General features: G+C 52.3%; 8 protein-coding genes across 8 annotated transcripts; 4 read left to right on the plus strand and 4 right to left on the minus strand.

Annotated features, from left to right (window-relative positions):
* Positions 1–60: 60 nt before the first annotated feature.
* N7506_001352 (CAP-Gly domain containing linker protein BIK1) lies at positions 61–2031 on the minus strand (the record flags this gene model as incomplete). Its single annotated transcript, XM_056950648.1, has 1 exon — positions 61–2031. The coding sequence occupies one exon, from the start codon at positions 2029–2031 to the stop codon at positions 61–63; it is 1971 nt and encodes a 656-aa protein (XP_056816563.1).
* A 370-nt stretch (positions 2032–2401) lies between these two features.
* On the plus strand, positions 2402–3779 carry N7506_001353 (putative serine/threonine protein kinase ENV7; the record flags this gene model as incomplete). The annotated part of the gene is made up of 3 exons (XM_056950649.1): positions 2402–2521; positions 2571–3183; positions 3238–3779. The coding sequence occupies 3 exons, from the start codon at positions 2402–2404 to the stop codon at positions 3777–3779; spliced, it is 1275 nt and encodes a 424-aa protein (XP_056816564.1).
* A 471-nt stretch (positions 3780–4250) lies between these two features.
* On the plus strand, positions 4251–5474 carry N7506_001354 (putative oxidoreductase, short-chain dehydrogenase/reductase family; the record flags this gene model as incomplete). The annotated part of the gene is made up of 6 exons (XM_056950650.1): positions 4251–4329; positions 4383–4834; positions 4882–5008; positions 5056–5127; positions 5182–5280; positions 5347–5474. The coding sequence occupies 6 exons, from the start codon at positions 4251–4253 to the stop codon at positions 5472–5474; spliced, it is 957 nt and encodes a 318-aa protein (XP_056816565.1).
* A 635-nt stretch (positions 5475–6109) lies between these two features.
* Positions 6110–8050, plus strand: N7506_001355 (putative MFS transporter; the record flags this gene model as incomplete). Its single annotated transcript, XM_056950651.1, has 7 exons — positions 6110–6303; positions 6360–6567; positions 6620–6636; positions 6697–6799; positions 6855–7297; positions 7344–7430; positions 7483–8050. The coding sequence occupies 7 exons, from the start codon at positions 6110–6112 to the stop codon at positions 8048–8050; spliced, it is 1620 nt and encodes a 539-aa protein (XP_056816566.1).
* Positions 8051–8096: 46 nt separating this feature from the next.
* On the minus strand, positions 8097–9116 carry N7506_001356 (glycoside hydrolase family 43 protein; the record flags this gene model as incomplete). Its single annotated transcript, XM_056950652.1, has 1 exon — positions 8097–9116. One exon carries the CDS (start codon positions 9114–9116, stop codon positions 8097–8099), a length of 1020 nt encoding a protein of 339 aa, XP_056816567.1.
* Positions 9117–9326: 210 nt separating this feature from the next.
* Positions 9327–12526, minus strand: N7506_001357 (oligopeptidase family protein; the record flags this gene model as incomplete). The annotated part of the gene is made up of 3 exons (XM_056950653.1): positions 9327–9995; positions 10293–12405; positions 12495–12526. The coding sequence occupies 3 exons, from the start codon at positions 12524–12526 to the stop codon at positions 9327–9329; spliced, it is 2814 nt and encodes a 937-aa protein (XP_056816568.1).
* Positions 12527–12923: 397 nt separating this feature from the next.
* Positions 12924–19585, minus strand: N7506_001358 (ATP-dependent RNA helicase BRR2; the record flags this gene model as incomplete). Its single annotated transcript, XM_056950654.1, has 3 exons — positions 12924–13449; positions 13507–15524; positions 15590–19585. 3 exons carry the CDS (start codon positions 19583–19585, stop codon positions 12924–12926), a joined length of 6540 nt encoding a protein of 2179 aa, XP_056816569.1.
* A 299-nt stretch (positions 19586–19884) lies between these two features.
* N7506_001359 (mismatch repair ATPase MSH1) lies at positions 19885–22996 on the plus strand (the record flags this gene model as incomplete). The annotated part of the gene is made up of 3 exons (XM_056950655.1): positions 19885–20226; positions 20292–21222; positions 21282–22996. The coding sequence occupies 3 exons, from the start codon at positions 19885–19887 to the stop codon at positions 22994–22996; spliced, it is 2988 nt and encodes a 995-aa protein (XP_056816570.1).
* Positions 22997–23006: the final 10 nt, after the last annotated feature.

The following is a 23006-nucleotide window of genomic DNA, read 5'->3' on the forward strand; positions in this document are numbered from 1 at the left end:
TCCTAGCCGAAAGAGAAACACCCCAAGCCCCATCCGTCGCCATGCTCGTATATCCACAATTTACTCATCAAACGGACAGTCAATGCTCTCATGGCCATCTCGCTCACACATAGCACACCACTTGGACTCATCAATGACACCGGACGACTTGCCTGCCACGGGAGCCATCGACGATCCGAGTCCTCCAATGCCTTTCAGACCTTCCATGACAACGTCCTTTCCGGTCTTTTGAGGCTCCTCATGCTCCTTAGGTCGGAGGGGCTCGGTCTTCTCAATTGGTTCCTCGGGTTCCTCAGCAGGCTCCTCGGTAGGCTTGTGCTCGACGTTCTGACCAGACCCGAACATGCTGGTGCAGTTCAGGATGTCGTGGCCGCTGGCTTCACAGATCTCGCACCAGAGGGCGTCCTCGTCGGAGGCCTGCTCGGACTCGTGCATGGTTTCTAGGCGGGACTGGGAGGTGTTGGAGGCTCCACGATGGTGGCGCGGCTCAGTGGGTGCATCGTGCCAGTCGGGCGGAACGACTGTACGATCTGAGAGGCGATGGGGGTTGTTGTTGTTGTTGTTGTTGTTGTTGTTGTTGGAGTGATTGGAGATGTTACCCGCAGAGTGAGTGGGTTTGTGTTGCTTCGGTGAAAGAGTGACGGTCGAGCTGCGCTGGCGACCACCTTGGAGGTGCATTTCTTGCAGTTCACGTTCGAGTTCTTCAATTCGAGAGTCCTTGTAATCTACGGTCTCTTCAATCTCGCGCATGCGCAGTTCCAGCTGAACGAGTTGCTCTGGATCGTGTCCCTCCATACCATGATGTTCTTCATCTTCGGCAGGGTTTCCGCGACTCAGCGAATGAATAATGGCCTTGAGTCCTCGGATCTCATCGTCCTTCTGGTCCAGGTCACTGCTGCTTCGAGGCGCGTCGCCGTTGCCGTGTACGTCTTTGAGTGCAGCGGCTGAGTAGTCACGTTCCTTCTTCAGCTCTAGCTTGGTGCGCTCCACTTCGCCACGCAGGAACTCGACCTCGGCCCGTGCCTCGGCTTCTCCGCGCCGGGCGTCCTCCAATCCCTCCTCCAATTCTGAGACCAGCTCTTCCAGTTGTTTGAGCTGCTGTGCGACGACCTCGACGTCTTCGCCGCGATCCTGAAGCTCCTTGTTCTGTTGCATGAGCTCATCCAGTCGCTGCTCGTAGACACGCTCGGTCTCGGAGGCCGCGACTTCCAATGTGTCGAGGGTGCTTCTGAAATCTGCGCGGTGGCCGTCGAACTCGGCCGTCAATTGGTTGATTCGCTCGTTGCGCTCCCGCAGCTGTGTGCGAATCGAGATGCCCTCTGAACCCTCCATTTCCTCCAATGTCCTCTGGAATTCGTTCAGGGTCCCGGACTGCTCCTCCAGCTGCCTGTCTCTGTCCAACAGCTGTTTTTCCAAACTTTTGATTTGATCCTTCAGGTCTTGGTTGCCCGACGAACTGGGTCGACGGAAGTCCGAAGGTCGGCCGTATGAGGAGTCATCATCGGCGGTGCTCATCCGCGACGAGGGCCGGTCAGATAGGCGGGAAGGCGCTTTGACGGGACTGCGCTGGGCACTCGTCAGTCCACTCCGGGACGCCGCCGAGGGTGTACGCAGGCCACTCAGGCTCAGTTTCGGAGGAGGCACACGCGGCGATTCGGGCCGAGGGAGTGAGGGCCGTCGCACGCGCGGACGGGGTGTAGTGAGAGCTGGACCGACAGATTTGCTGAAGTTGACGGGTCCTCCCCGCGCCGGGGTCACTGGGTTCGAGATGTTCGAGGTCGATCGTCGGGTGACATACTTGCTGTTGTTCATGGGCACAAAGATGCCCGAACCGGGGACGGAGGTTGCAAAGTACTTTCGGCCGTCGACGTCGCCATTGTTCTTGCCTCGTTGGGCATGCTCCGAGCTCAATTCGACACCTGCGAATCGACCAGGTTTCCCCGCCACCGATCCCAAGTATTTGATCGTCCCATACATACCACCGGGGACATTGACCACGTCCCCAACCTGCACATCATCGAGGGGCGCCATTGAGATGAATGTAAGCGCAAATATGCACGTAAAAAGAAGAATGAGAATAAAAGAAAGTTTCGGATATGAATAGCCCCTGGAAGGGTGAAGGGGAGGGTCTTAATGCAAGGACGTGAAGTACCCAACTCCCATTGCGAATTCGACGAAAAAGAAAGAGAGAAAGAGAGGTAAAATAGAGAGAGGACGAAATAGAGAGGGACAGAGAACCTCGACAGATCTCAGAAGTGGGATGTTCTCGAGATCTCAAAAAGATCTAAAAGAGAAAGGGGAGGGACAACAAATAAATGGGAGCTCCACCCGTGCGTAATCGACTCCCGACACTTTCTCTCTCCGCATGCGCATCGAGATCTCATTTGCAACACATCACACAATGGCGCAGTATTTCTTTGATCTCCTATACAATTTTACGGATTGCATGTGCTGCTTTCCTAGCTCTCCCCAGCTGAAGATCAACAACCGCAGTTTCAAGCTCCTGCGACTATTAGGCGAGGTAAGGCACCCAACGCCAGACGCCAGCTGGTCAAACTAACACCACCCAGGGCGGTTTCTCCTACGTTTACCTCGTCCAAGACAAAGCCACCTCCGAGCTCTTCGCTCTGAAAAAGATCCGCTGTCCATTCGGTCAAGAGTCCGTATCGCAAGCCCTGAAGGAAGTGGAAGCCTACAACCTATTCAACTCCCAATCGAACATTATTCACTCGATCGACCACTGCGTCTCCACAGAATCCGGCTCCAAGTTCCGATCCGATGGCGGCGATCCAGGCTCCAAAACCGTCTATATCCTGCTCCCATACTACCAGCGCGGCAACCTGCAAGATGCCATTAACGCCAATCTAGTCAACCACACCCAGTTCCCGGAGAAGCGGTTGATGGTGCTGATCCTGGGTGTCGCCGATGCCCTGCGCGCGATGCATCAGTATCGCGTGAAGAGCGGGGCGGCGTCGACACGTAAGGCCAAGGGTGTAAGGAGGGAAGGAGAAGAGGCGGATGAGGAGCGGAAGATGCAGATGAAGCCCAAGAGGAGGGCGAGTCATCGCGCAGATGACGAAGATGAGGAGAACGAGCCGCTGATGGATGACGAGGTCACTCGGAGTCAGGAGGGTGTCGAGGATGGAGATCTGCGCCCTTATGCGCATCGCGATGTCAAGCCTGGTAGGTCTCAGCGAAGGACGTTTTCGGTATTTCATGGAGCTAACGCACGAACAGGTAACATCATGATCGCCGACAATGGCCAAACTCCCATCCTGATGGATCTCGGTTCATTGGCCCCCAGCCCAATCGCGATCACCTCGCGATCCCTCGCCTTGGCGGTTCAAGATACCGCTGCGGAACACTCTACCATGCCATACCGCGCACCCGAGCTGTTCGATGTGAAGACCGGGTCGATTATCGATACCAAGGTCGACGTCTGGTCACTCGGGTGTACCCTGTACGCTTGTTTGGTCGGCAAGAGTCCCTTCGAAGCGCGCAGCGAAGAGACCGGTGGCAGCTTGAGCATGTGTGTGCTTGGAGGCGACTGGCGCTTCCCAGATGAGAAGTCTGGTGCCTCCAAGGGCAAGGCCAAGTCTGGTGAGAGTGAGGGGTCCAAGAGCGATGGTCCTGCGATCAGCGAGGGTGTCAAGGATGTGGTCCGCAAGTGTCTCGCTGTTGAGCCTTCGGAGCGACTTGACATTGATGAGCTGATTGAGCTCATGAAGGAGGTCATTGAGCAAATGCCCGAAGACGATGGCGCAGGCCCCTCGCACTAGGTTTATTTAACGGCAGGCTCCGGATAGTATATCATTGTACAGTATGAAGTCGAAGGCCTCTCAGGTCGACTTTCCCAGTTTCCTAGCGTGTTGATGTTTTGTAAACGAGATATCCTCCTATCCTTAGTTACGTTCGAGGTCAATCTCTCTATCTCCATATCTCATGGCAGCGTATTGCACTTGCATCTCGATCTCTCTAGCGTGTAATATTCAATTCCAGACTTCAACTTTCTTCCTTTATTAGATGTACTTCTAAAATTATCTGAATGATAGCTCTAGTGTTTTCTCTCATCTATTCCTGAACATTACCACCCACTCAAGTTCCAACGTCCAACCCGAATGCCGCATTTGTCTACAACACCCGTGGTGCCGTCAAACTTAACTTGCAATCATCATGACGACAAGATCGCTGCAACCATTTGCACCTCTCACAGACTTCAAACAATATAGTAGAATCAATAAATGGTCACAATGAGCTACACATTTGACGACCGAAGCACCGGGGCCGATATTACACGTCTCTTCCCAGAACGGGTCCGAGGCAAAACATGTAACACATCTATCCTTCCAAGGTTCACTCAACCCAAGGACTAACCTCTACAGTCATTCTCTCGGGCCTCAAGCGCGGCGATCTAGTCGCAGCAACCGCAGATGTCCTCGCAGCCGCCCAGGCCTCGACACTCATCTTCACAGGCCACTGCCAAAAGGAATTGCAACCTGTGATCGACCACATTAATCGAAAATTCAAAAATGTGAAGATGATCTTCGTCACCGCTGACACGGGCAGCCTGGCATCGTTCCGAGAAGCAGGCCATGCGATCAAGAGGATGAGAATTCCAATTGACGGGTTTATAGGGTTTCCGGATGTCATGGCTGTGCCGTGGGAGCAAACGAATGACGGATATGAGTCTCACTTCCAGAAGAACTATCTCTGTTCATTCTTGCTTGTGAATATCATCTTGGATTGGATGGCGCCGGGGTCTCGGATCGTGCTTGTCACCTCTAGTATGCGGACTGAGGCACCGGCGCCGACGTGGGTTGATGTTGGATTTTCGGTGAGTGGGATATGTGTGATTCTCGAGAATATGTCTGACTTGACCAGAATGGAGAGGACTATCACTGTCTTGATGGATACGCACAGTCTATGCTGGCAATCATCTTGTTTGTCAAGTCCCTATCGAGGATCTGTGAGAATCGATCGATTACCGCGTTCGCAGCGAATCCGGGAAGTAAGTCTCACGGTCTATCCATTGGCGGAGTGGTCTGACATGCGTAGATACCAAGACCAACATCCAGACGTACGTGACGATGGAACAGATAGAGACGTGGCTGGAGCGGAAGAAGATAGGTATGTTTATCAGACGAGTTGGCGGCACCCAATCTGACCTAACTACACTATCAGCGGGCGAGGATGTTCCGGTCTTGCTTCAGCAAGCTCCCAAATCGCTTTCGCAGGGAAGTGCGACTGTCCTGCGGGGATTGCTTGACCCGGATCTAGAAGGTGAGTTTCTGATAAGCAGCATCCAATGAGATCTGTTCAAGCACGAATGACTGAGATATGACATAGAACACTCTGGGGCATTCTTGGACCATTGCCAGGCGCACAAGTTGCCCCATCTTGACTTTCCAGCGGGCGAAGAAAGCGCTAGGGCGTTGTGGGAGCGCAGCCAAGGATTCCTCGAAGCCTTTCTTTGACAGGCCGAAATAGGAAAGGAATCTACGGTTATCAGTGGGATTTGGGGTAACCCCACCGGCTAGGGGGACTTCCAAGGTTGAGTACACACTAAGCCTTCTCTGATAAGAGCCAGGAGGAGCGGAATAAAGGCCGAGATCTTCTCCGCGTATCCGCATTGACCCCTTGTTGATGTGGTATTTGGTCGAGTTGACGTCCTGGGGGTTATTTGCGCTGGATTCGAGTCGTGCATTCATAATAGACAATTGGATAATACTTGAGGTTAAAGAAAGAGTTGAATTATACACCAATTGTGCTCAGAAAGGGATATAGCAACAAGTAATAAATGCCTCCCTCGAGTCCATTTTTATAGATTTGAGTTTGCGGGGAAGCCAAGATAGCAGCGGAGCTTATCTTTCCCTTTTTGCCTTTTCACATCTCCTCTCTTTGCCTCGGGTTTATATAGTAACCCGTGGACTATGAGAATGATCTGTCTCCTTGACTCTCCTCCCCGCTGTCTGCTGCATTCCCGAGTCTGGGCGCCACCAATAATTGAACCCTTGCATTCCAAGAATACCTGCCGGGTCTTGTGTGACCGCATCGCGGAAGTTCCATTACAAGACTAAACTAAGACACCAATCCAGATATCAGCTCCAGGATGGCACCTGCTATAGACACCGCTGCCACTCCCGGAACCGTGACACTGGTTGATGTAGACCATGTCATCGAAACCCGCCATTTGGCCCATGGAGATCGCGATATCGTTCTGGTCCCCACCCCGTCAAACGACCCAGACGATCCCCTCAATTGGAGCCCCAGGCGGAAAATGCTGTCTACAGCTTGTGTGAGCATGTAAGTACTACGGCCACTCCGGTGTCGACCCCTCGATGGAACGCTGACGGAATCAGCTACACATTATTCTCTGGAATTGCTTGCTCGGTCGTGTATTCGGTTCTGACACCACTGCACGAGGCCACTGGACTACCAGTCAGCACTCTGAACGAGGGGACGGGATATATGTTCCTATTGGCTGGATGGGGACTGTTGTTCTGGCAGCCTTTTGCGATGCAATACGGCAAGCGGCCCACATACATCTTGTCATTGATTGGAATTCTGGTAAGCTGCCTTGAATCCCCTGTCAGCTGGAATATCAATTGACATACTCTAGGGCGTGACTATGTGGGGGTAAGCTGAACATCATCATCGCAGACCAATGGCAATGAGTCAACGACTAACGTCAAAAAGTCCATATGCAAACACCAATGGGCAATGGATCGCCCGAAATATCGTTTCGGGCTTCTTCACAGCACCTGTTGAGGCCCTACCCGAGATATCTGTCACAGACGTGGTACGTCTGATTTCCCAGTTGACAAGCCAGGCGCTAATCTGTGGATTACCTTTAGTACTTCACACACCAACGAGGAACATATATGGGCCTATACGCATGCTTCTTAGCTGGCAGTAACTATCTGGCACCGGTGATATGTGGATTTATCGCAGAATACCAAGGCTGGCGATGGGTCTTCTACTGGCCCAGTATCTTCGTGGGATGCGCCGCCATCTTCCTGTTCTTATTCTGCGAAGAAACCAACTACGTTCGCGAGCATGTCGAGTCTCCAGCCATCGTGCGTGCCAACTCCTCTGCTACAAGTGAGCAAAGTGGGGAGCATGAGAAATCCGTTCCATCCGCCGATGCCGAGGTTGCCGAGGTCGGTGCCATGTATACGAAGAAGTCATATGCGAAGAAGTTGTCGCTTCTGGGACCTCGCCAGAAGCAAAATACTATCTTCCGCAGGTTCTGGCAGATTCTTTACTATCTTTCTTGGCCTGTCATATTCTACGCTGGGTAATTTCGGCATTCTAGGTGTTGCATTCTAGCTAATATGGACCAGTTTCTCGTACGGTTCCTATCTTGTTTTCTTCAACATCCTCAACGGCACTGCATCAATCATTCTTGGCGGAGAACCCTACAATTTCAAGTGAGTACCCCAAAGACAGTGGAAAAGAGCCCAGGCTAACCAACTCGCTCAGATCATCCATGGTCGGTCTGAGTTATCTGGCATGCTGCCTCGGAGTGGTCCTCGGGTCCATTTTCACCGGTCGTTTCAGTGATTGGCTCACGATCAAGCTCGCTCGCCGCAACAATGGAGTCATGGAGGCCGAGCATCGTCTCTGGCCATTCCTCGCGTGTCTCGTACTAGTGCCCGCTTCCCTGCTTCTATGGGGAGTGGGTGCTGCTCACGACATCCACTGGTTCGGCCTCATCGTTGCCATGTGCATTCTCGCCTTCACCAATACTTGTGGAATTACCCTGAGCGTCAATTACTTTATTGACAGCTATCGAGAGCTGAGCGGTGTTGCCATGGCTAGTGTGATCCTGGTGCGGAACACCATGTCCTTCGCCATCGGGTATGGCATCACCCCATGGATCGAGAACATGGGCTACCAGAACTGCTTCATTTCCGCAGCCTTCATTGGCATGGCTTGTGCGTCTGTGTTCCTGTTTATGCTGAAATTCGGCAAGACGTTCCGGGAACGCTCACGCGAGAAGTACTGGAAACTCGTTCAGGAGAACTGGGAGAAGAGAATGGGTCATTGATCGAGATTAATCAAATATGCAGTACCGAGTATCTATATCAGTATAATTATACAGCTAGATGAATATCGCCTTCGTCGTCATACACAATCTCTCTCATCTTCACTGATCTCAGATGATCCACTCCGTCAGACAGCTCGCAGTCATGGTAGAACAACCACCACTTGCCCTCAAACTCCGCAATCGAGTGATGTGTCGTCCATCCAAGTACCGGGTCCAATATCTTCCCCCTGTACGTGAAAGGGCCCAAAGGCGAACTTCCCGTCGCATAAGCCAGGAAATGCGTATCGCCCGTCGAATACGAGAAATAGTACGTTCCTCGGTACTTATGCATCCACGCCGCCTCAAAGAATCTCCTTTCATGATCATCTGCCAAGATCGGCTCCCCAGTCTCCGGCGCCAGGAGTCTTATCTCTCGAACGGGCGATGCAAGACTCAACATATCATCGCTGAGAATCGCGACGCGAGGACCGAGGGCTCGTACGTCTTCACCAGATGGCTCCTGGGGACCGGAGAGGGATTTGTCAAAGACAAGTTGCTTTTCATTGCCGTCCATATCGAGTTGAACGGTTCCTTCACCTTCGACCCAGCATTGTAACTGGCCACCCCAGATACCGCCCATGTATAAGTATGCTTGGTTGTCTGCGTCTGTATCAACAAAGACCGCGGGGTCAATGCTGTAGGAGCCAGTGATGAAATTCTCTTGCGGGGTGAATGGGCCTTCTGGTTTGTCGGAAACCGCAACGCCGATGCGGAAGATGTCTTCTTTGTCTCGGGCTGGGAAGAAGAGGTAGTATTTTCCATTCTTGGTTGCTGCGTCGGGGGCCCAGAGTTGCTTGGATACCCAGGGGACATCGCTGTCTTGGAGCGCGATGCCATGGTCAGTTACTGGACCTCCTACCGTGTCCATGGAGAGGACATGGTAGTCGGCCATGTCATATTGGTCACCATTATCGTTGAAGGCAATGGTTGTCTCCCGATCGTGGGAAGGGTAGATGTATAGTTTGTTGTTGAAGACGTGGGCAGAAGGATCCGCCGTGTAGATGTGGGAGACCAGAGGCTGAGGCATGTTGACTGTTATGATTTATAGTCGCAGAACTGCCGACGTGAGGTGTATTTATGGATATTCATGGACTCGGTTTAGCCTATGAACGAACACCGCTAGACGGTTAAAGTCAACGGCGTCAACTCCGTATTAGCCTAATAGGAAGATTGGAGTCTTGGAAGATGCAATAGTCTCTTGGCTGTATATTTCTATAATATCTATAACTCCTGTCTATTATTTCTGACCCCAACGATGACCTTCATCTCGCATGGCACGTCTAAGTCCCTCTTCCCACTCCTCCTGCATCTCCTGCAATGCTTCGTCCATCTCAACATCCCCGTCCATTTCCATCCCAGCGTCCTCGGCATCTTCGGTATACTCGGCATTGGCCATCTCACGATCCTCATATGACTCGTAGATAGGTGACTCGCAGCCACTAAGACCGATAAATTGACCAATCCGCCTGCGCTTCGTGTCAAGATCCATCAGATCCTCATACTTCGATCCAATCCATGGCCGAATGGGCACTGGGTACTGACCGGATTCCTTGACAGGGGGCCAGACCTGGTGATAGTGACCGCAAATAGCATCGCATTGCTCGTGGGTAAGTAAGTTGTAAGCCAGCATGGTTGCAGGGAAGTCTGGGTGAGTTTTACCGGTGTCGCAACTGACCAGTGGGGAGAGACGGGCCTCGAGGTGTCGAAGAAGAGCAAGGAAATCAGGGCGGAGTTTCTCAGAGTTGGGGAAGTGGAGAGGAGTCCAGTCTGACTCGTCGTTCTCGTCATCGGACTGATCGTTGGGTTGTTCTTGGGTTTCGGTGGCGATAGACAGACTTCGCTCGGTGATGCTACCGACTCTTTCAGTGGGGGAAATGGGACTGGTAGGAGGGAGGGGGTGACAGAGCTGATAGAGTTTGAGCGCTGGTTATGCATTGTGAAATATGGATGATATATAATATTGAAATCGAGTGTAAGATGTGTGCGATGGAACCTTGGAAGCTTGATGATGAACTATCGAGGGGGAAGAGAGAGACTTAAATATCCTCAGAGGATGCAATGGTTAGAACAAAAAGACTGTCAACAATAAGATGGAACCTTTGTTCGACGAGAATAAAAAAGGGCCCTATTTCCATTGTATCTACGTTTCAAGATGTCATTTGTCATTGTGTGAGAGTCAAAGAAAATGTTTTCAAAGCGATACATTGTTCACTTCGGCAGCCAAATCGGGCTCCTCGAACGCAGCTGGAAGACCAACGTACTTGTTGATCCAGTTGAGCACAGTGCGATGCCACAAGAGCGAGTTCTCGGGGTTCAGCACCCAGTGGTTCTCATCTGGGAACGTCAGGAACGCACTCTCGATACCGCGCAGCTGGAGCACGTTGAACGCAGCCAGACCCTCGGCAATGGTAAGGCGGTAGTCCAACTCATTGTGAATAATCAGATGAGGCGTCTTCCAATGCTCGGTAAACCGCGAAGGATCCCACTGCGCCCAGTTCTCAGGGACCTTCCAGATCGGACCCTTCAAATCGTGCAGAGGGAAGTACTGTTCTTCACTGGCGAGCTGGCCGGTCATACTGAAGACGCCGTCATGAGTCACCAGTGCCTTGAACTTGCGCCCGAGTGGGTGGCCCTGGATCCAATTCATCATGTAGCCACCGTATGAAGCGCCAAGAGCCACTGCGCGGGCAGTATCCACATAGTCGAGGTGCTGCTCGATGTGATCAAATCCTCGGACAAGATCCTCGTAGGGCCGACCGCCCCATTGTCCCTTGATCCCGTCTGTGAAGGGCTGGCCGTAACCGGTACTTCCAGTAGGATTGGGGGTGATCACAACGTAGCCCTGCTCGGCGAATACCGCGGGGTTCCAGCGAGTGCTCCACTGGTCATTCCAAGCACCCTGGGGGCCACCGTGAATCAAGTAAGCGAGAGGGTACTTCTCGCCCGGCTTGAAATCGGAGGGCTTTACGACCCAGGCGTGCACAGGATGGTCTTCGGCTCCCTTGAACCAGATCTCGTCGACCTGCGACGAGGATAGTCCAAATGCACTACCACCACGGCCATTGGATGAGACCATCTGGACATTATCCGGGTGGGAGGGGTCAATGATTGTCCAAAGACTATTATCGACAATGCTGCTGCTGGAGACAAAGAGCTTGGGAGACTTGGCCGCTGCAGGAACGGCGTCATTGACATATCCCGAGCGGGTTAGTCTCTTCAGCGCGTCAGGCTTGGCTTTCTCAGCATTAGTCAAGGGAAGCTGATAAAGAACACCGCGGCCTTGCTCCTCGGCGTGAAGGATTAATGATTTATCATCGTGCGCGAACGACACAGACGAAGGACTGAGGTCCCAGAGACCTTCGCCATCATCAGATGCAAAGATCTCGATCATTTTCCCATCCCAAGGGTTTGGAACGTAGAGAATACGGTTCTTATCAGACTCATAGCCGTCCTCGCGCATGGCCAGTACGGCGATGGAGCTGCCATCGGAACTAAGGACCGGGGATGACATAGCTCCCTGAAGACCAGTCACTTTACAGACCTTCGCGTCCGGCTCACTCATACTTATCCAAGAGAACATGGGGGAGTAGTAACACGAGCACGATGTATGAGTTGCCGGGTTGAGGGCAGGGTCCTTTGCGATAAATACAATGGCGGACGGACTGATATCGAAGTCACCAGAACCACCAAATGGTGGAATAGGCGACTCGACACCAGTCAACCCCGAGACTTGGATTAGGTTCGTCAGTCCGGAGACGGCATATTTGCCCGCACACCTGCGAGCCGGCGTCAGAGGCGCTTGTTCCAGCAATCCATACCAGATGGAATTCTTCTGCGGCTCGACGTATGAATCCCAATGGCGAACGAATAGGGACGTATAAAGTTTACCGGTGGTCAAAGGCTTCTTCGCATCATGCGGGTTGTATAACGATCCATCGGGATTGGCCTTGCCTGTCACCGCGAAGCCAACCTTACCGGGCTCAATCACAGTGACCTTGAGGTCTGAGACAGGGCCGGGCACCGTCCCGGCGGTGTATGTACTGTCAGCCTGACGGGCGTCGCCAATGATGAAGCTCGTGTTTCCATTGGATTTGGTCTTCAGCCAGACTAGCTGGTCGCTACCATCGACCCATTGGGGGTTGCTAGCGCCAGGATCATTTGTGATCAGAGCCGAGCGGCCGGATTCGATTTCGATCACGCGGATCTCATTGGTCTTGGAGTGGGATTCGAAGGAGTAGGAGGTTTGCGTGTAGACAGCTAGGGTGCCGGCTGCGTTGGGGGTGGCTGAGGACCGCCTGGGCGCACCGAGCAGGATCCTAAAGGGTGGGTGTCAGCACATTCCCGAGCCTTGACCAATACGGGATTGGATTATTAGCTATTTGAGAGGGAAGATGAGGCTACATACTCGGGCGTGAACTTCATGGAGCGAATGGCCATATCAGATTGGATCGTCAGATAAGATAGGAAGCTCTAGGGGCAGCTTCCAAGAGTCCAGTGGAGCTGGAGCGGGAGATTTTCAGGGTCTCCAAATAGATAGGCGAATATTAGGAGCAAATGGCGGAGTGTGAGAGGTGTGGGAGGGGGAAGAGAGGGGGTCAAGAGAGAGTGCAGAAGGAAGAGAAGTTGGAGAAGGGGCTGGGTGTTATCATGCGGGGAACCCTGATGGGGTAAAGCGTGATCAGCCCGTAGTCACTCCACTCGGGCACTTAAGGCATTCATTCTCTGGACTGGCCTTTTGGTCTATTGATTCTATTTTTGGGAGATTTTATATATATAAATGATAAAATAGCTTTCATATAGCGGAAATTTGAATATTATTACAGATTGGAACCTCTCATTCCTCTTCTTCCTCACTCTCATCCTCGTCCATCCCCTCTGCGGCGTTCACGCTGAACGTAGGGGCTTGATCAACACCAACGTAGCTGTCGCTCATCAGGTAGAGCGTCAACTCATGCTCCCCGGGTGTAGGCACAACATACTCCAGGCGGAGCTCCAGCTTGCGACCGATCGTGACACGCTTGATAGCCAACAAGCTCTTGGTCTTCTCATCGCCGACAACCAGCCACCAGTTCTCCATCTTCTGGGTAGGGTAGAAGGGTGCATGGACAGTAGTGTCAACTTCTTCATCCTCGTCAACCTCGCGCTCGATCTTGACCTTGAGGTATGAGGGGTCACCAGAAGTAATGTTCTCGGGATCTTCAACCTCGAAGTCGAGCTCGATGTTGGGGTACTTGTCGTTGGTGAAAGCGGCGACTTGCTTCAATTGGGCAGCGTCAAGACCAAGACGCTTGATCAAGGCCGCGTGGTCCTTGTTCTCGGATGGGTCCATGGCTTCCATGAATTCGAAGATGTCATTAATCCTGCACGAAGAGGGATTAGTATTTGAAAACGTTGGAAGGGAATTGGATGTCACATACTTGTACTCGTTGGCGACCTGGATGACCTCTGGCGTGAAGTGAGGAATCTGCTTCAGAGGGCTATCCCGATCCCACATGGACTGGACCACCATCTGGGACAGCTCCATCGCGTTCATTGCGTTGAGACGACCCTCAGAGGAGAGAACGTCAACACATGCGCTGAGAAGGTTCAAAACCTTTCGCACAATGTCTTCCTGATCCTTGGCAAGATCGAGGGGTAGCTGCATGCGAGAGAAGTGGGCCTGAAGGAGAACAAAGGCCTTGAAGTGAGGCGAGTCGTAGGAGACCTCAGCCATCTTGACTGGGCAACGGTCATACACGCGACGAAGAATGTGGTTCTCATGACGGCGGATTTGGATAGACTCGAATTCGGTGGCCGATGTGACGATTTCCAAGATGCCCTTGAGCTTTGTCCGAGACGAAAGAGACAGCAGGAAGGTCTGCATTGTGATGAAAGAAATGTTGTAGTATGCACCGATCATGGCCGGGTTCAGAGGTGAAACACTATCGTCTTCCTCGTCGAGGTCAATGATCTTGGCTTCAGACAATTCCTTCAATGTGTTCTCCACCAGCTCAGACAAGAAGGTGCTGAGACCCTCGTGACTAATGTCACTCAAGCCGTAGAAACTAGGGTTGGCGAGAAGACGACGGTAGAAATAGGTGTATGTCATCCAATCAACCGCATCTTGGGTCGAGGAAAGAGTCCTTGTGCTAGCTTCAGTCACGAAGGCATCGTGGAGGTAAGCCTGCAAGTGACTCTCCACAGGAAGAGCCTCGTTCAGGAATTTCTTGTAGTAGTCACGCTTGACGGCGGGGACCATGAGAACACCACGACCGGCCTTGTCTTGACCAGGGCGGGATGCCTTGCCGAACATTTGCAAGATATCGCTGATTGGGTAGTCAATGTAGCGGTGCTCGCGACCGTCAAAGAACTGAGTGTTCATGACAACGACCAGATGGGCCGTGATATCTAATTCCCAGCAAACATCCCTCGAGGCCAGCAAGACCTGGATGGCACCAAGACGGAACAGATAAGTCACGATGCGCTTATCATTGGCGTTCAAAGCTTCGTGATAGTAACCGATTCCGTGAGAAAGTGAGTGAGCAAGCGTCTGCTCGTGCACACGCTCAAGAAGAGGGGTGAGCTGCTCGACATCGGCGTTCAAGAATCGGTCTTCATCATTGTCGATGGCACATGCAGAAAGAAGATCCATGGCAGTGGCCCGGACTTGCTTACGGCTAGGAACGAAGACGAGAGCAGGCTTGTCAGGCGACAGCTGCAGGATTGACTGATAAGCCGGGCGAGCCATGGCCAACATCAGGGAGGGGAAATGGGGGATGGTGAAGGATTGGAGGTGGAGCTCAAGTGGCACGGGGCGGGCGTGCGGACTGAAGTTGAAGATTGTGTGCTTGTTGGCACCGATCCACTCTCCAATGTCGCGGGCATTGGAAAGAGGAACACTGAGACCAACAATACGCATTTCGTTCTCGGTTTGCAGGGCAACGTAGTGCATGCGGGACACAATTACTTCGTAGATGTATCCGGCATACCCACCCAACAGATGGAGCTCATCGGCGATGAACAGTTGGACTGTTTGGATGTTCTTACGTCGCTGCCACTGGCGAGACAGGACGTCCCACTGCGTGGGAGTTGCAAGGACGAGATCAGCCTGCTCCAAGACCTTGAGATCAGCCGTAGTCTCGCCTGTAAGCTTAAGAATGGTCTTGCCGCCATCCACTTCAGCGAGACGTTTCTGCCAGTCGGCAAGTCTGAGGTCCACCAATTCCTGGAAGGGCGCAATGTAAACAGCACGGCCACCCTCCTTGGTGGCCCAGTGTCGAAGCAAAGCCAACTCTGCGCATACCGTCTTGCCGCTACCCGTGGGAGCACCGATGAAGATGTTGTCATCGCTGTCGAACACAGATTTGAAGACTTGAGATTGGATCTTATTGAAGTGTTGCCAATCGGGGTACAATGCCTGGTAATCCTCGCGCTTCAGGGCCTTAACTGGGGCGCGCTGCATGTCCAGCAAAGGTGTGTGAGGGGGAAGCGCTCGGGGAGAATCAGTTTCTGGAAAGAAACAGCAATCTTGGTTTCGGAGTGCATCCATCGGTCAGACACGAGGGAGATGAAGTAGTTAGGTGGCATTGGTTCTGTGACAGGAACAGTGAATTCAACAAGGTGCTCATTCATCTCAGACTTGGCGAACTCGGCGCGGAGCATGAACCGGTCATGGAACAAGATCTCTTCACCGTCGCAGTCTTCGACCAAGATCCAGAAGTCTTGAGCACCGCCGTGCACATTGTCATCCCAAACAAAGTTTGGCGTAATGGTCAGCTCGACCCGCAGCATTGAGCGTGTGATAGGTTGCACTTGAGCTTGGACATCGAGTCTGGGGAATTTGGATACCAAGTCACAGACAACACGTCCAGCCTTGGGCATGCCAAGAAGTTCACCCATGCGTGGGGGATCAAGGTCGAAGTAGCTGTTCCAGGGCACATCAATTCGCTCGGACTTCTGCAACACATCTCTTGGGCAGTGGGGGAACTGGCGAAGGGGAGACATAGTGGGCCACATGCGCTTCTCCGCCATTTTGCAGAGATCGAGAGCGGTCTTGGCCACTGAGGACCATCCCTTCTTCAAGCAAATCTCGAAAAGAGCTCGGATGATACGACCAGCAGATTGAGTGACATAGACCATATCTGCCATCAGAGCGAGACCGTCGAGTTTGAGTCTAGAGATGTAGGCCTGTAGAAGCACGTTGATCTTCGCGTGGGGCTCATCAATGGTTTCCTTCACTGGAACGGGAACCCGACCAAGCAGCTTACCAAGCTCAAGCTTCTCATCCTGGCGGACTGGAATGTACTTGAACTCATCACTGAGAGCGAAAATGCGGAAAAGCTCGATGGTGGTGATGGAGGGTTGGAGGTGTTGAGAGTAGGTCAACATCGAGTTGTGGCCAATGTAGTAGTGCGAGGAAATACGTCCAAGCTCGGTTGACTGCAGACGTCCGGTCTTCTTTTCATACTTGACAAGACCGGCCTTCTCGAGAACAGCAGCGGCGGAGTGGATAAGATCAACACGCTTTTGTTCCAAAGCGTCGTCATCTTGATAGTCTGCGCCGACGCTGTACAGACCCGGTGATCGGAGCATACGAACATAGAGGTAAGTGTAGCCTAGCCACTCCACACCATCATCGCGAGTGCGCACATTGCCAAGCACGATCTCAGCGTTCAAATTGTCCGCCAGCTTACTCATCAATTGAGACTCGATGGGCAGCTGTTGATTCAGAAGTGAGAGATAGTATTGAATCTCTGCTTGCGAAGTGATGATAATACCCTCACCAAAGGTGTCGTATTGTGGTCGACCCGCTCGTCCCAGCATCTGGAGGACATCCTGTGGGCTCAGCTCTACCCAGGCACCCTTCTCAGGCGAGTAGACCTGAGTTCCCTTGATGATAACGGTGTGGGCGGGAAGGTTGACACCCCAAGCCAGAGTCGAGGTACAGACAAGAACTTGAATACTGCCATCTGCGAACAAGGACTGCACGGAATCACGGTCAGCAAGACTGAGACCAGCGTGGTGAATTCCGAAACCGTAAGGCATAACGTCCTTCAGGCCAGCATCGTCGACGGAATCAGCTTCCTCAGCAAGGATGGCACGACTAGCGGCATCACTGCGCAGGATCTGGCCGATGGTTTCGTCCTCAAGGGCCTTGTCTCTGATGTACTTGGCTGTCTTGGCGGTTTCCTTGCGAGAATGCACGAAGATGAGCATTTGGTTTCGGCGTTGGCCAACCTGCTCCATGACCTTGGTGTAGCAGATGTCATTCATTGTCTTGAGCTGCTTGATTGCCTTCTTGTCAGTGACACCAATGAACTCCTGCTTCAGGGGGCAAGGACGGTATGTGCCATCGAAGTGGAACATGCCCTTGACAGGATCGGCACGCAGGAAGCTTCCGACATCCTTGTAGTTGGGAAGAGTAGCACTCAGACCAACGATTCGAACTGGCTCTCCGGTCTGCTCCGATCTGCGAATGGTTCGGCTGACAATGCTCTCAAGAACGGGACCACGGTCATCGTGAAGAAGATGAATCTCGTCAATGACAACTAGACGAACAAGCTTGGTGTAGCTGGTCTCCGATGCCTTTCTGGTGATGACATCGTACTTTTCGGGAGTGGTGACGATGACCTGGGTATCGGCAATTTGCTGCTTGGTGAGCTGGCGATCACCTGTAAGTTCTGCAACGCGAATTCCATAGGGCTCAAGACGCTTTCCTAGGTTGCCGACTTGTTCTTGCACCAGTGCTTTCAAGGGAGAAATGTACACAATCTTGAAGTCATCCAACATGATCTCGCCAGTCTCAGGATTGCGGTTTTTTCCAATTTCCCGAAGAAGAGTGAGCATGGCAACGTTGGTCTTTCCGGAACCAGTGGGAGCACAGACGAGCAAGTTGCCATCATCATGGAAAGCTGAGGGATAACACTTTGACTGAATGCGATTGAGCTCCTTGGAAGTTCCGAATCCAACGCGGGCCCATTCAGGCAGTTCAGTAGTCGGGATTAGCTTCTCGTTAGGGTCTTTCTTTGCCTTGGGAGGCGGTACGTGGATCTCTTCGTAGCCCTTGAATGTGCGCTTGCTGGAACCTTGGGGCAATTTAACGTTAGGGTTGGTCATGAGGTGGTTGCCCTGTTGGAAAACAAGGTTCTCGAGGTTGATAGTTCTCTTGGGCTGGAGGGGTCCGGTCGGGATTTCAGGCTTTTCGTCGGCAGATGCACCTGAAGGGATATCGACATCCATCAAGTCAAACTTCATTTTCTTCTCAGGGCGATCCGTAAGGTCCTCGCGGGCCTCTTTGCCACGGATCTCATCAAGAATAGCGCGGTGTCCGGCTTCGACCATCTCGATCTCGACGAGGTTGCGCGCATCGGCATCCTCTGCGACTCTTCGCCAACGGGTGACCCAGACGGCCTTATCGCGGTTGGTAACCAGTTTAGCAACCAGGTCAGGGTGGTCATAATCAAAGAGTTCCATGAGGTCGTTCTCAACGTCGCGCAAGGGCTTTGGTGTTCCATCCTCTTCCTTGCCGCCGAGAATTGCGAGTGCCTCATCGGTCTTTTCATGCTGAGTGTGGGCGTCGGAGTAAAGGGAACCGATTTCGCGTTGCAGCCAGTAGGCGTCAATTTCACGAGCGGAGACCTTCAGGCCGGCCTTATCTACAGCCTTTTCTTTTCCACCAAGACCCCCGTCAATGACCATCTCGTCTTCGTCTTCCTCTTTGGGAGCGGTGGCATCGCCATTTTCTGATCGCTCTTCGTCGGCTTCGTCGTCGTCGCTCAGGTCGTCGTCGTCGCGAATTTCATTGACGGTTCCCATGCGATCGTCGTCCTCGTCTTCCTCGTCGAACACGACAGCTACACCTTGACGCTGATCAAGCTCCCCGTCGTTTTCGTCGAGGTCATCGTTCATTTCTTCGTCCTCATCCTGGGCATCGTAGTCTGTGATTTTCTTGCCCAGGTTGACAAGCTCGTTGAATTCCTTGGGGTTCATCGAGCTCCCCAAAAGATCATCGATCTCTTTCTTTTTATCGAAATCCTTCATTTCCTCATCTTTGAGATATTCCAGCACCGCGTCCGCAGCACTTCGAACGACTTCGTGGGGAACATCGCCCAGAACGCTTCCGGTGATTGTGAGGATAAGGTCGTAGGTGGCTCGTGTGGCGGGTGTCCGGGGACGGTATTTGAGGCCTTCGACAAAAGCGTCGGCTGCTGATAGGATGCCCTGCCCGCGAAGTTGTGCTGGTTGCCCGCGTGAGCGCTTTTTCTGTTCGCGTAAAAGCACATCCTCGCCCTCATCGATACCGCCGCGCTCGATACCGGTAGGTGCGGTCTTCTTGGATTTGGGAGCAGTATCACGCGCGACTTGAGCGCCCATCTCCCGGATACCAATGCGACCAGCCAGAGACTCCGGGTCTCCTGTGGGTTCGTCATGGGTGCGACTGATGAAACGACGGTCCGCCTGGAGAACCAGGTTGGACATCGCCGCGTACTTGTACTGTGAAATATTTTGGTCCGCCATCTTGGTGGTTGTATGTCTGTGAAAAAGATGAAAAAGAATGAGTTGCGACACGAATCTTCCGCTCAAGACTCAGGCCGCGCCGAGACACGAAATCGGCAATTGATGTAAGTTCAAATGGTCTCACAAACCTGGCTCATCCTCCTCTCGTAAACGTCAAGAGCAAAAAAAGTAATGGGCCAAGGCTAGTGCAGATGAATAAAGCCAAGGAGAAGCTGGTCGGGAAGATTTCGGTGGCGAAGGCGGAAGGAGGGGAGCTTTTGTGGTTCTGCCGGTCCAATCGTCACTGGCGCGTCGCAACTATGCGCCTTCACGCATGGCCTTCTTACTTGGCTCTTCGTTCTACGTCAAATAAATCGTCATTGATTCGACTGTCCTACAACTGTCACGTACATCGTACAGTTTGCCACCATGCGCGCCGACCCCCCGTCCACCGTGTAGCCCCCAAGATCCACATACGAGGCGCCAAGACTAAAACGACAGTGAAGCTCAAGGACCTACCTCAAGGTGTTCTCAAATTAGATTCATACGACGATCGGGTGGACAATGCACCCCAATATCCAACGGTGGTGCAGGGGCATCGAAATAACATGCAGAAATTCCAAAATTGTGTCGTGTTGACGCGCGTAGGGGGTTTCTACGAGGTTTGAAGACCATCAATACGTGCTCAGATGATGCGGAAAGTCATACTAACATCTCCCCCTGGTAGCTCTATTTTGAACAAGCGGAGGAGTTTGCACCTTTACTCGGCCTCAAGCTCGCAACCAAAAAGACCAATGGAGGGCCAGTACCCATGGCCGGATTTCCCTTTTTCCAATTGGATCGCTTTCTCAAGATGCTCGTTCAAGACCTGAACAAGTACGTTGCTATCAGCGAAGAGTTCGCTGCCAGTGCGGAAGACAAAGCAAGCACCGGGGGCCTCCTGTTTGATCGAAAGGTCGCGAGGATTATTACCCCTGGTACCCTGATTGATGAAAAGTTCATTGATCCTTCGGAGCATAACTTCCTGCTTGCGATTTACTTCGATGTCCCCGCGTTGGAATCACAGTTGCAACAACATACAGAGAAAGATGGAGCATCATCCAATCAACATGTTCTATCTTCTGTGCCCCATCAAGTAGGGCTATCATGGTTAGATCTTTCGACGGGTGACTTCTATACCCAGCTCACGACTACTCAAATGCTGCCGTCTGCCATTGCTCGTATCGGAGCTCGCGAGATAGTGGTGGATCAAAATGTACAAGATGTTATTGGACATGAACTGCAAATGTTGGTTGGGCATGATCATCGTCTTGTTACCTTTTTCCCATTTCCCAAGCTGTTTCATCCAATATCGGAATGGGGACCAATGCTAGAATCTCCTGTTCCAGAAAACTCACGCGCCTCGTTCACCGACGAAGAAGTCGCAGCTGGTTATAGTCTTCTTGAGTATACCCGTGTACAATTGCAAGGGACAAATCTCAAGCTTCAACCACCCATCCGCCGGCATTTGAACGAGTCTATGAGTATTGATCGTAACAGTCTGAGTGGCCTGGAAATATTAGAGACCGCGCGCGACGGATTTGGGAAGGGGAGTCTCCTCCACGCCGTGCGAAGAACTTCTACTAAGAGTGGAGCAAGGCTTTTGCGGGACCGACTGAGTATGTTGAAGTGCCTGCGAATTGATGTACCGCCCGATTTGCTAACATGTCACACGCAGCCTCTCCATCTACGTCGTTGCAAGTCATCAATGAGCGTCTGGAGCTTGTCTCAATTTTCATTGAACATTCTGGACTAAGAGATAGTATCATTCAACTACTCAAACGCAGCTATGACTCTCAGCGATTGGTCCAAAAATTTGCGTTTGGTAAAGGCGACCCAGACGACCTGATATGTCTCTCCCGGGCCATTGAAGCTTCAAAGGAAGTCAGACAAGTCCTTTCTGAACATAGCAGGCTGACTACTTCGACCAATACCTCCGACTCAAACCACAGCATTTCCTCCATGATCTCCCGCCTATACCTCGATGGCCCTTCTGTCCTGGCTGAACAAATTCTGGCCGCCATTGACGAAGAAGGACTTTTACAAAAACAGCGCATCGAAGATAGTACCGCTGCCGAGGCAGCAAGTCTGGCAGAAAAGGTCACTATGGACGAAGGTACACCGAGCGATCTAGAAGCACTCCCCAAAAAGGTCCGAGCGAAGAAAGCCGAGCGCCCTGTTGCAGTCGATTCTGAATCTGGTCCCCCTGATACATGGATCATGAGACGTGACGCCAGTAAAACCTTGAATAACCTTCACACAAAACTGGAAGACTTGAGCAACGAAAAGGTGACTCTTACCCAGAAACTCCGCGAGGCAGTTGAGTCAACAGCGCTCAGTCTGAAATGGACCCCAGGACTGGGCCACATTTGCCATGTCAAAGGGGCGAAGATATCACAGCAATCATTGGAAGACTTGGGGGTCACCCGGAATGTCTCGTCGACCAAGTCCACCCGTTCATTTTACCTGCCAGCTTGGACGGAGCTAGGAACTAAAATGGACCACGTGAAGATCCGAATCCGTCAAGAAGAGCAAGCAATCTTCGAAAGTCTCCGCCGGAAAGTGATTCTCAATTTGGTCAAAATCCGCCGAAACGCAGCCGTCATGGACGAACTGGACGTCGCTTGCTCGTTCGCTGTATTGGCCGAAGAGCAGCAAATGGTGCGACCTATACTCAACGACGGAACCCAGCACAAGATCGTTGGGGGAAGACATCCAACTGTCAAGTTGGGTCTCGAAGAGCAAGGTCGCTCATTCGTGAGCAATGATTGTTTCCTCGGTGACTCTCAGCGAATATGGCTTATCACTGGGCCAAACATGGCAGGCAAAAGTACATTTTTGCGACAAAACGCATTGATTACCATCCTCGCGCAAGTGGGATCCTTCGTCCCTGCCGCGTATGCCGAGATCGGCATTGTCGATCAAATCTTCAGTCGCATTGGCGCAGCCGACGACCTCTTCCGGGACCAATCCACATTTATGGTAGAAATGCTGGAAACCGCTGCCATCCTAAAGCAGGCCACACCCAAGTCATTTGTCATTATGGATGAAGTAGGCCGTGGCACAACGCCTGAAGATGGCACCGCTGTCAGTTTTGCTTGCCTTCACCATCTACACTACCACAATCAGTCCCGCGTACTTTTCGCGACTCATTTCCATGCCCTCGCAGACATGACACAGAAGTTTGAGAAATTGGAAAGGTACTGTACCGACGTGAAGGACTTGCCCTCTGGTGCCTTTTCATTTGTTCACAAACTTCGGAAGGGTGTGAACCGCGAGTCTCATGCTTTGAAAGTTGCTCAGCTGGCTGGGTTGCCTAAACAAACCCTGGAGCTAGCTCAACGAGTTCGTGAGGAAATTCGAGGCGAAGCAACCCCGTCGAATATCGAGTGAAGAAGCTCCG

The sequence above is a fragment of the Penicillium brevicompactum genome, assembly GCF_028827555.1.
Source record: "Penicillium brevicompactum strain IBT 35665 chromosome Unknown utg000001l_segment0_segment0, whole genome shotgun sequence".
NCBI classification, from domain to species: Eukaryota; Fungi; Ascomycota; class Eurotiomycetes; order Eurotiales; family Aspergillaceae; genus Penicillium; species Penicillium brevicompactum.